The sequence below is a fragment of the Asterias rubens genome, chromosome 7, assembly GCF_902459465.1.
Source record: "Asterias rubens chromosome 7, eAstRub1.3, whole genome shotgun sequence".
Lineage (NCBI taxonomy): Eukaryota > Metazoa > Echinodermata > Asteroidea > Forcipulatida > Asteriidae > Asterias > Asterias rubens.
In genome coordinates this window covers 11,836,364-11,848,907 of record NC_047068.1, presented here as the reverse complement: position 1 = coordinate 11,848,907, position 12,544 = coordinate 11,836,364, and the positions used below count along the sequence as shown (strand labels likewise).

The window sequence follows — 12,544 nt, the reverse complement described above, 5'->3', positions numbered from 1 at the left end:
ACCAGGGAGACAATGCCTTGGCGCCCTTGAGATGCTCTAGTAGATTTACAATCTCCTCATAGAGTGCCCTTCATCACCAGGGAGACAATGCCTTGGCGCCCTTGAGATGCCACACAGGAAGAATAATCCCTATTAAAATAGGAATACACAATCTGAGACCCGTTTTACGCAGTATTGTTTTTTGGATTCAAATTTTCTTTAAAAACTCTTTTTACATTACCACATTACTCCGCAGGGAAATATTTTTCTTTAACTGATCTAACGCTGCTGTAGGCTTCTAGCCAACGGTTTTTATTGCCATTAATTTTAATAATAATAATAATAATAATAATAATAATAATAATAATAATGGGCATTTATAATGCACTGGTATCGATCTAAAGATGCTCATGGCGCAGTGACACATTAAATGGGAACAAGTTATGAAGTCCTCATTAGATGAGTCTTGAGGTAAGATTTGAACAAAGCTATTGATGGAGAAAAGTTTAACATGATCCGGCAAGTCGTTCCACAATGAAGGGGCAGCAGAAGTAAATGATCTTTCACCCCATGATGTTTCGGCCAGGGGTTTCTTTAAAATAGTGATTACCAAACGCATACCACCTTCCCTTTAACTACAGCGATCTCTCAGCTATATATTTGGCACAATAATAAAATAGCTTGGCAGGTTTACCTGCGAGGTTGGGGCGGATGTTATTATATCAGCTGTTATCATCAGATTGATCGACCTAAGAGAAAATCAAATCAAACCAAACAAGTTCTCACTAATTTGCTGAAAGGGAAGTTTTAAAATATGTCTGCGTACATGCATCAACCTCAATTTGAAAGGGTTTGGTACTTTTTGTACGATATAATTGAAAATTTAAATTTGGTTTAAATAAAAAGAGACAAAAATACCCTGGCCAGGATCTTGAATTGCATTTCTGATTCAAACCACAAAGTTAAAGTTGTTTGTTTAAGCCAGGAAAGGTCATTGGAAATTACTGATGTTGGAGACCTTTGAACTAAAATATCTGGTTTATTTGAGGCATCTCTTTGTTCTTCAGTGTAAAGATTATTATGAAGCTATTTAATATTTAAAAATTGAATTTTGGGGCTGGTGTATGGGTCCAAATAATTTTTAATAACCACAAACAAAATATTTTATTAATTGACTATTCTGAAAATACACATTTTTTAAATCTCTCATAATGATATTGTTTTCTGAGATAATATCCTTAAATAAAAACCATAAAGAATTATATCTATTTAGTTAATAGCAGCGAAAAACTTTTTTATTTTATTACTTTATGCTCAAGTAAGCAGCGTACAATTAGAAAGCTGTCTGGCTGTATGCAGTAAATGGTACTTTGGTTGCTGACCTTTTTTTCTGCTAAGCAAACATTTTCTATGCTTAGTATTTTTGAGAGCCTATCAGCTCTGTATGAGATGGGGGTCCATAATTTGGCATTGTTGATCCGGATAGAGTTGGTGTATGCCTTTGGCGGACAACAGTCAATAACCTGGAGTAACCTCGCCAGGCTCAATTAAAGTGTCATTTTGAAATCTTGATAAATTCCAGTCATCAGTGTTTATTAACATAAACATGAAGTGACCACGCCTTTGGCGCAGTGCCCATATTTGGTAAAATGCATGTCAGATTTCTTACACCAAGGACCAAGGTTCGGATAGAAACCATAAAAAGCATCAGCGTGTTTTTGTTGTACTGGTTGGTCAGCTTGTTTTGTTGTCCTCATTGAAAATATCCACAGTAATGCTTGTTTCCCATTACAAACAAGTTGCTTGAAGTTCACACACGCAGTGCATTTCCAGTAATTCTGCTCCCAAACTGTGGCGGAAGCTGGCGATGACATCAGTGGTTTGTAGACAATCAGCATAAAGGATCAAAAGTTGTCTATGGATGGCTTGATCGATTGAATAATTCTCTGAATGTTCTGTAACCTGACACCATTACCATGAAACACATTTCATTTGAATTGAGGGGTAATTACACCCACATCAAGTAGACTCAATTTAAGCTCAGTTTGCAGTATCCATGAAAAATTGTCATAAATCAGAACCACACTCATCTACAGACTCTAAAATGTATCGCCATCTGTTGACTTCACAGAACAGAGAGCACTTACAGATCCCTTGTTTGTTTTTTACGGATTAAGCTCTTAACAAACCACCACGGACCATTTGAATTATAAATTTACTGCGCTGTAGCCAAGCCAAGTCAATACACAGATGGGGGATATTTTTAGGTAGGTAGGCCGGTTTTCTCGGTATAATTTGCTCACACGCCGCAGCTGTGTAAAGACTAACATACCGATGTGAACCGCTGACAGAGGTTGCGTGAGGACCGATCTTTATTGACGATTTAGTTACTTCAGTCACCTCTTCATGAAGTTAAAGGAAATCAACACCATTTGAAGGAAGTTGTTTTCCTTTATTTGCAACTTATCCCGGTTACGAAATTGTACGGAGCCCTGTCATTCTAAGTAGCTGCAGCTGAACTGTATACCTGAGTTTAAGACACTGGACACCTTTGGTAATTGTCAAAGACCAGTCTTCTCACTTGGTGTATCTCAACATATGCATAAAATTTGAGCTCGATTGGTCATCGGAGGTGCCAGATAACTATGAAAGAAAAAAACACCTTTGTCACACAAAGTTGTGTGCTTTCAGATGCATGATTTCGAGACCTCAAATTCTAAATCTGAGGTGAATAAAATTCATGGAAAATAACTTCTTTCTCGAAAACTACGCCACTTCATATGGAGCCGTTTCTCACAATGTTTTATAGTATCAACCTCTCCCCATTACTCGTTACCAAGTGAGGTTCTGCCTCTAGCTACCAGGCAACCTCGGTAGTCTAGTTGGATAAGACACTGCTCTAGAATTGCAAGGGTCGTGGGTTCTAATCCCACCCGAGTAACATGCCTGTGATATTTTTTCACAGGACTCCGGAAAGTACTGAGTTTACAGTGCTAACACACATCGCTGGGTAAAAACCAAAGTTAATAGTACAGCCTCATTCTGCAGGCCTTATTCTCTAAGAGATACAAATTGATTCGGGCACACAGCCTTGTTTTGCAGACCTTATTCTTGAGTATTCTTGGAACAAGTACTCCTTCATTTCTATAACACCCACATAAAGAGTGACCACAAGAAGTTATTTTAATATCCACACCACACACGCACCACACACCTTCCCGCATCATGTTCCGCCCCCCCCCCCCCCCCCCCCCCCCTCCCCCTCCCCCAGGCAGCTTAGACTTACGTAAGATGCAGGAATGTCATGCATCCTGATGCCTTCTCCACACAATCAGAAAGTCAGATGATGTTGACATCAACATCTTCAGCTTTTCTAAGATGACTCACAGATTAATAAGTTGAAATATTTCCTCTTTGTAGTGGCTGTGTTGCTATGTACATTCTTTTAGTTTAAAAAAAAGTCTAAATAAACTTAGTTACTAGAGGTCTTTATTTATTAATTATTTGGTCTGACATTTTGATATAGTTATAGCATTAAAAGGGTCTCAACAAGACTTAAACTTGACTTTTGAAGTGGGTTGTGTAGATACCATGATTTTGTTTGAAATGTTTTTGATGGATACTTTTACTTTTTTATGCAACAGGGAGAAGTCTGCAGAGGCTACAGTAAAATCTCATTGAACGCTATGAAATATACAAAGAAAAAACAATGTTTTTAGAGTGAAACAGGTCTTTGGAGATAACCCATTACTCATTAAACTTGATTGAAACAGCAAGGTAGTTGAGTTACCATCATGATTTTTTCACTTTTACAACTGTGGGGGAAAAAAATGAGTCGATTGTCGGCAATATCAGTATGGAGAAACAAGCTAAAAATTTCACAGATATTTTTTTATTTTAAATGCAAAATTATTTTTGGGCAACTTCCTTCCTGCTAATTGAATTCCTAAAGGGGTTAACACTAGCAATAGAATTGAAAGAAAATGTGCTGATGTAGTTTCAATAAGCAACTTGACTCAAAACTCAATTTTCTCAGTTTCATTCTCTCGCATCTCTTGGTGTTTTTACTTTCACAAGTTTAGAACCAAAGGTGAGGACGAATGCATAGTTGATTTGAAACAAATTGCTTTTAAATGAAAATTGACCTGGGTCAACAAACAACCCATTTTGCTATGATCATGTTCTTTGGAATAGTGCGTTACAAGCACTGAATACTATTATTGTTATTATTATAATTGTTACATATTTAAAAACAAACCTTACATCACATGGCATCCTTTCTAGACCCCTTCTTTGAGTAATTTGATGTGCTTAGCTCAATGCTAAGTAAGATTTGAAACTTTGCATGGTAGAAATACGACATAGAAAGGTTTGCGGTAACACCATGTAATGACTATCTCTAATGAGTTGGGGTGGTTCTGAAAAGAACCGTTGGTTTCAACTCCACGTTTCGATCAGTATGCTCTGATCGTCTTCTAGCTCAATGCTGAAAAACAACCTCCATTAAGCAGATAGGCTCCCTCATGGAATGCCAATTTAGCTAGGTATTTGTTAGCTCAACTCACAGCTGTGGAATAAACTCAAACATTTTATGATCATACGGTTGTACTTTTTGCTCCAGTGTTTATGAAAGTTTGAATTCTCATCGCCATCTTCAGGTCAACTGTAAATTTATTATAAATCAAGAGAAAGAAAAATGCACCGGATGATCAATAAAATAAAATAGAAACTGACATGTAATTAAAGGGAAGGTATACGCTTGGTAATCGCTCTTTAAAAACGTTTGGTTTAGACTAGCCTACAACAGCTTTCGATAGTTGGGAAACATTTCACTTCGAAGTAATATGGTTTAAGACTGGGTCACCTCACCACAAAACTAGTTCTCAAATCGTCCGAACCTGGTCTTACAAAAATTGTAAAACAGTTTGGTCTGGCTACTGTATAGCTTTGGTCAGATAAAGTCTATATTTGACCCCTCTAGTTAAACTCTGGTGATGAGTGTTGGGTTTGTCTGTGAGGGAAATGAGTGTGCTACAAACGGACCGTAGTGTGGCCCTAGTGTTATCATGCTTGATGTTGGGCGTAAGGCACGTTTGTGCGACTGTCAAGTCATTAACTCTATGACATTTGGAAATGTCATAGAGTTAATGACTTGACAGTCGCACAAACAAATAAGTGTCTGTAATCCTGCATGAGTGTAATCAGCACACTTCAAGGTAAAGGCTAAATGAAAATAGACCACCGGCAACCCTTCCAACTCTCTTTAATTCTGATGAAAGTGCCCTGAATATGTTCCCTGATTATCCAAACTTGTTAAATGTAAATGTAATTCTAAAATTGTTATGCAAAATTGCACTGATTGCAAGATGCAACTGTTGGCAGTTCTGTCTAGTTCTGAGTTTACTGATCTGGGGCCTGCAGGTGCGTATAAACTAATCCTGCTATGGAGGGATTATTGCATCACTTGTGCTTATTTTGTCTTACAGGACATTTTTCAGACAACTTTTCCAGGGAAAACCACTTTTTGTACTTAAAGGTACTGGAGATGTTGGTACATTTAATTACTAAAAATATATATTTAAGCATAAAAACTTACTTGGTAACGCGCAACGGAGAGCTGTTGATAGTATAAAATATTGAAACAACTCCCTCTGAAGTAATGTAGTTTTTTGAGAAAGAGGTATTTTCTCACTGAAATATTTGAGTCTGAGAAAGACCCCAAGCCTTTCTCAGGCATCTGAAAGCACATAAGTTTGCAACAAGGTTGGTTTTCTTTCATTGTTTTCTTGCAACTTCGATGACCAGTTGAGCCCATATTTTCACAAGTTTATGCATAAATACATGTATGTTGGGATACACCAAGTGAGAACACTGATCTTTGACAAAAGACTGTGCGAGTCTCGCGCAAGTCTCGCGCGGATTTGAACTTCCGGGACCATTTTGGTCCCAACCTTATGGAGATTTACGTTGGGGAGATTTTGTTTCGCCCATTATTTTAGTTTAACATACACTATGACCATTAAAAATTACATATGTTGCTGAATATAGAAGTACAACTAAAGTCAACCAAATAACGAAGAAAAACTGATATTAAAACTTGACCTCGAGTCAAGTTACTTGACAAAAATTAAGAATTTGTGCCAACTCCGATCCAAAACTTACGCAGACGCTTGTTTTGTTGGTGCGGGTGAAAAGCCTTTTCATTGGTCATTTAAGCTTCTGCATCCTGTTTAAACTGCGTCACGCATTAATCTAACGGCATCGCGACCATTGTGCGCCAGCGTAAAACCCAGCTTTCATAATTTATTAATCGGGCGTAGATTTGCAACAGGGGTTTCAAAAAATTTAAGATCAAATAAGCATCCTCGTCCCAGAATTTTCCTTTTGTCTATACATGAACTATAACTGATTAATTGCATAAATGTTTAAAAGGCAAAAACTAAATAAAACAAGCTCTAATGAGTATTTTTGTTGTTCAAATTCGGTATTTGGAATTTTTTTGTGTTTTCTCGCTCTGGTGCGCGTGAGACTTGCACAGTCTATTACCAGGCAAGCCTAGTGTCTTTAAGCTCTGAGAAAAAAAAATCCTGATTTGTCTTTTGTCCTTCCAAACTGATATCTTTCAGAAAGTCAACTCCTTTAATATCAAACACACAATATCTTTCCTACCCAGGAGCAAAATTCACTTAGACGGGTTTCAATTCTCCCCATTAGATGATAAAGGTTGTTTTTTAGCCGTCGCACGATGAAATATGAATATAAGAAGTGAGTTCTTATCCATACTGCTAATGTAACCCCTAAGGGTCTAGATGGGGGAGTGGGTGGTGATTAGGAAGCCTAATAATCTGATCTAACACCAAACCTTGTAGATAGATACCATTAAAGGTACTGCAGCCCATTTTACGAAATGCTGGGATTAATCCTACCTCGAGCTAGGACGAGTAATTCGTCCTAACTTAGAATGGGTTCAATCATGGAGGTAGAATTCTACCTCCATGGTTCAATGTACTCCTGTGTGGTTTCGTTCGGCTATCGTCTCTTACGGGAGATGATAGCGGAACGAAACCGCATAGTTCTAGGAGTAGGCTCAATCATGGTTCAATGGGCCCAAACGTCAATGGATACCGAACTTAAGTCCCAAGAATAATCTTAAGTTATGAAGAATTTGGTAAAAATCGTCGGCTGGACTCAATTGGTAATTACTCAAAATAATTACTAGCATAAAAACTTACTTGGTAACAAGCAACGGGGAGGTGTCGATAGTATGAAACATCGTGAGAAACAGCTTCCTCTAACTAACGTAGTTTTTGAGAAAGAGGACGGTAAATTCTTAATCTGAAGGTAACACCAAACCACATAGATATATATTAAAAGCCTTAGACACTGTTGGTAATTGCTCAAAATAATTGTTAGCATAAAAACTAAATTGGTCATAAGCAATGGAGAGCTAAGTTGGATTTGAAACTTTGAATGGTGGAAATACGATTTTAAAAGGTTTGCGGTAACACCATGTACTGATAATCTCTTTTCAGAACCACCCCAGCTCATTTAGAGATTACCTGGTGTTACTGCAAACCTTTTTATAACAATGGACAGCTGTTGATAATATAAGACATTGTGAGAAACGGCTCCCTCTGAAGTAATATAGTTTTTAAAGAAAAGGTAAATGCTCAATCAAATAATAAAAGACTTTTTTAGGCATCTGAAAGCCTGCAAATTTGTGCAACAAGGTTTTTTTGTGTTTATTTTTTTCATTATTATCTCGCAAGACCACATGAGTCCAAATTTTCACATGTTTGTGATTTTATAATAAAATAACATGTGCATATGTTGGGATACACCAAGTGAGAAAACTGATCTCTGACAATTACCAAACGTGGCCAGTGCCTTTAAGGTTTAGTTATTTATTACAGGCCAGGGGGGGCTGATTCCCTCTATCCAATTCCATGTTTTGTTGAGTACTGTAGACTTTTAACTGATTATGCTTTAAATGGTATTATTAGGAATACCTTCCATAATCAGAGTTCAACAGTGTGGGTGTTGCATTGCATATACACTGTATGCACATTGATCTTTTCTTAAATACTCGGTACATGTGCTGTAAGCGTTGAATGAGGTGCATGCTGGTCTAGCTTGCGATTAAGTTTGATCCCTAGCTAGACCAGCATGCACCTCATTCAACAGTTATCGCTTGCGCAATGGGTATTTGCGAAAAGGTCTATGTTTAGGAGTTTGGAGTTTGCCACGAAAAGGCTGTGTTGTACTACATCAAGCAATATGATTGGTTGCCAGTTTATTGTTAATCAAAACAATTCCTATTGTACCTACTATTGGTTCAAGCCAACTTATCTTTCAATCCTTTCTTACCTCCAATATGCCCCTACTAACCCACCCACCAGGGCCCAATTTCATAGAGCTGCTAAGCACACAAAAATTAGCTTAGCATGAAATTTCTGCCTCGATAAAAACAGGATTACCAGCCAAATTTTCACATGATTTTCAAGATGAGCAAACAACAGCTAAAACCGAGTAACAAGCAATATGCAACTAATGGAAAGTTGGTTGGTAATTCTGTTTTGATCAAGGAGGAAATTTCATGCTAAGCAAATTGTTGTGCTTAGCAGCTCTATGAAATTGGGCCCTGGGCAGTACTCCTGTATCTCCCCACTGTCACACTCCACCAAATCTTTTGAACTCACTAAGGGAGGCTTGAATGGCAGGATTCTAAGTAGATTCCTTGAGTTTCTTGCCCTGGGTTTACTGGAATAACTCTTGTGTAAATCACAAAGGTTTTCATCCTAGAGCTATGGTTTCATTAGGCATTCTTTGTATGGCATTGACAGCTATGTACAGTTACATTGTAAATATGTGACCACATAAAGCCTTGCATAAAGTGGGATTATATAGACTCATAACAATAAGTAACTTAACAAGTTACTCAAAGGATTACAAACAAAGTACCACTATAATTCTTTGTGGGTCACAAGAAAGAACTGTAAACTCATGTGGTGCACCCCACTAATAAACTCCCATATCATACAGTGCAAAACGCTACTATTAAAAACTACTTTTAAAATACTTAGGAGTCTCACAGCTTTTTACAGTTTAGGGAACAAAAATTCATTGTCTTTTGAACTTTTTCCCACATAAAAACACCCCTACACTAGTTTTCAAAACATCCGAGAATAAAGTCTCTACACCTCTCAGGGACCATGTTTTCAGGGCCTATCTCATCTCATAGAGAAAGATGGTCATCCATATTACCTTGAGTTGGAAGTCAACGACCCCAGGTTAAGTGTTAATACAATGCATCTCTTTTATTTGGCTCTCAAATCTGTCTAATATTGAATACTGTGAGGGCCTACAAAATATACATGACGGTCTATTTTGTTGGTATAATGGGGTTAGGTTTTCTTTCTTTATTACTGACTCAGTAAATGTTTTTATAATTCAAGGCCAAACAAAGAAAAATTTGCTAGAGTGGGATTTAAACCAACGACCTCTGGATTAACATGGGGGTCCTTATTTTTTCAATATCTTTGTTCGGGTGCAGCTCGGGATGAAGTGATAAACCACAGGGCAAACTGACTGGGTAAATTTTGAGTTTATTTGGATCCAACAAAGATTTGTTGAATTGTTATATATAGCTAAAAGTTCCACCTTCTGTATTTCATAGATCAAGATGGTGCTGAACCAAGTGCCAACTCTGTCTCTGCTCTGAACCTGTTGAGGTTGGCTCAGTTTACAGGCAATAAGGAGTGGGAGGCAAGATTCGATCAGCTTATCTCCGTCTTTACAGAAAGGCTTTCTAAAATTCCTGTTGCTCTTCCAGAAATGGTGTCAGCCCTGGTCTTCAAACAAAGTACTCCTAAACAGGTAATGATTGCTATCAATGTTTGCTTTGTATAAACATATTTAAAAAGTTGTGAGGTGATTTCGTGTTATGAGAGTTTAGGAAGTGATTTAAGGTACTTCATTTAATCTCAAGTTTATACAGGTTAGTTTTTGTTGTCTGACTTTATATGTACAAAGTTCTATTTGTAGTATCTGACAGTACAGTAGTTATTAATAGGTCTCAAACTTTTAGAAAGGGTAAAACTTCTACAGATCTTGTTAGAGACCTATTTGATACTGAATTAATTTTTGAAAACATTACCATTTTTAATTTTTTAATTTTATAGACCTTTATCGCATTGACAACATCCATCTTTCATCTTAGAGGTAAAACAATGATGAAATGATCAAAACACAAAGATTTGTTTGCGCCGCACAGTTGTTTGGCCAATGAACGGCCGCTTTTTGACCTCTAGGTGAGGGCGCCCTACTGATATGACATTATGTGCATAAGGTCTATTGTGACTCTTACAAAAAGTAGTCAGTTAAAGTTAAAACCTGTTAACACATATCTAGACATACATTTTTCCAAGAAAGAATCCTGTAAACAATACTGTTCAGATGAAACCTGAACGTCAAGATCATTCAGTCACACCATACATGTAGGCCTACTTGACATTTTGCTTCATGGATGTGAGTTGCATTTTTGAAGCGTCCGTTCACTGTCACATGTCTTGAGATACTACACAAGTTTAACTGCAGACACGGACAAACTATTTCGCTGATATCCAAGAAATGTCAATGTTTTTACTGCCAGTGCATAAGTGCCACTGTGTTGCAGTTGTTGATAAACATTAACTAATTGAACACTTGTAGGGTATTAAAGTCAGACATTGTCTATAAAGATATTTATGTTCGGTCGTTAAATGGTATCTTGTACTTTTAGTAAACGATGCTGATATATTGGTTAAAATTTAGTACTCAGACCCTAATGTCAAAGAGCTGCTAATTACAGTGATGTTGAACGAGTACTCTTTGCTGAGCAAAATTGAGAAGAAATCAGTCAAAAACTGTAGCCAATGCATGGAATTTTGGCTGGTAACCTGTACACTACCTTATTCTCACGAAATCATTGTACTAAACTTATTTTATATCAGACACTGCAGATTATATTTATAGTAAAAGTAAATGTGTGTTGAACATATTGGTTAACTGCTGCAGATTTTGTGAAACTGGGAAATCCTTGTGGCCTTTTCACTTTTTTCCGTCAAAGATGAAAACAAAAATAGAGACAGTTGGGGGGTCACGATGTAGTTAAAGGGAAGGTACACGCTTGGGAATTGTCAAAGACCAGTCTTCTCACTTGGTGTATCCCATCATAAGCATAAAATTAAAAGCCTGTGAAAATTTGGGCTCAATCGGTCATCGAAGTTGCGAGAAAATGATAAAAGAAAACAACACCCTTGTTGGACGAATGTATGTGCTTTCAGATAGGAATCTAGAAGTCTTTTATTATTTTAGTGAGAAATTACCTCTTTCTCAAAAACTATGTTACTTCAGAGGGAGTTGTTTCCCACAATGTTTTATACTATCAACAGCTCTCCAATGCTAGTTACCAAGTCAGTTTTTAAGTTAATATTTGTTTTGAGTAACTACCAAACGTGTACCTTCCCTTTAAGCAGACCTTCTGTAAAATAAATTGAGCTAAGAAATTTTGGCAAGCAAAAGTTATTGTTTTTTATTGATCTCCTCTTGTTTTGTGTTTTTAATTAGCATCAGGGAAGTAAGAGACAGAAGATATCCAGTCAAAGCCAGACAAAGTTAATAATGATTCAATTTGTCCACTTTATGTAGATTATCATCCGAGGTCAGCCCGAGGCCGAAGACACTAAGGCTCTCCTTAGATGCATTCACTCAAGATTCTTACCCAACAAAATCCTCATCCTGAACGATGGAAACAATGCGTCCTTCCTCTCGTCCAAGCTTAGTCTTCTGTCTTCCCTTGCCATGGTAGATGGAAAAGCGACTGCTTATGTCTGTGAGAACTTCCAGTGCCAACTTCCGGTCACGTCGGTGGACGAGCTGGAAAAAGTGCTATGAGGAGCTTGTGTAGTAACATGGTGTAGCCATTTTGTTTTCTGACCCTTCAAATCTATTAAACCAAACTGAGGCTGATGCATAGAGTTATGTATAAGAACTAGAGGGCGCACTGGCGTATATACGCGCCCTGGCATGCGCGCATGCGGCCATTTTCTAATTTGACAAAACAGCATCGCACAGCGTGCGTTTGTGCGCTCATTTTGTAAGTTGACAAAACAGCATCGCGCAGCGTTCAATAAACACAAACTCCAACGTGAACTTCATACTCAACGCGCGTACAGAATGGCATCTCCTTACAGTCCCGTTGCGTTTGTGCAAGAAGCATCACCAGTGCGCCCTCTAGTTCTTATACGTGTATTTAACTCTATGGGCTGAAGGGAAATAGAAATCAAACAAGAATCGCTGCGTGCTGCGTGCTTCGTTGATGTATGCGTTTAGACATGCATACGGCCTGCCCTACAATATTGCCACTTTCATAGCAACAAAGGGGTTATTCGATAAGGTCTATTGCCTCGTCCTGGTTATGGAGTGGCAATAATAGGCCACCATAGCCTTGCCATATGATGATGTCATAGGCTATAAATAAACCACTTTCAGTGAATGCTACTACTGGAGTCTTGCTGTCTTTAGA

At 37.7% G+C, this 12,544-nt stretch overlaps 1 protein-coding gene across 1 annotated transcript in view; it reads left to right on the top strand.

Annotated features, from left to right (window-relative positions):
* LOC117292761 (spermatogenesis-associated protein 20-like) overlaps window positions 1–12,120 on the top strand; it is a 40,072-nt gene extending 27,952 nt beyond the window's left edge. The window contains exons 15-16 of the mRNA XM_033774910.1: window positions 9,656–9,855; window positions 11,668–12,120. Coding sequence (XP_033630801.1) covers window positions 9,656–9,855; window positions 11,668–11,913 — 446 coding nt within the window. The 3' untranslated portion in view covers window positions 11,914–12,120. The remainder of the gene's footprint in view (window positions 1–9,655; window positions 9,856–11,667) is intronic.
* Window positions 12,121–12,544: the final 424 nt, after the last annotated feature.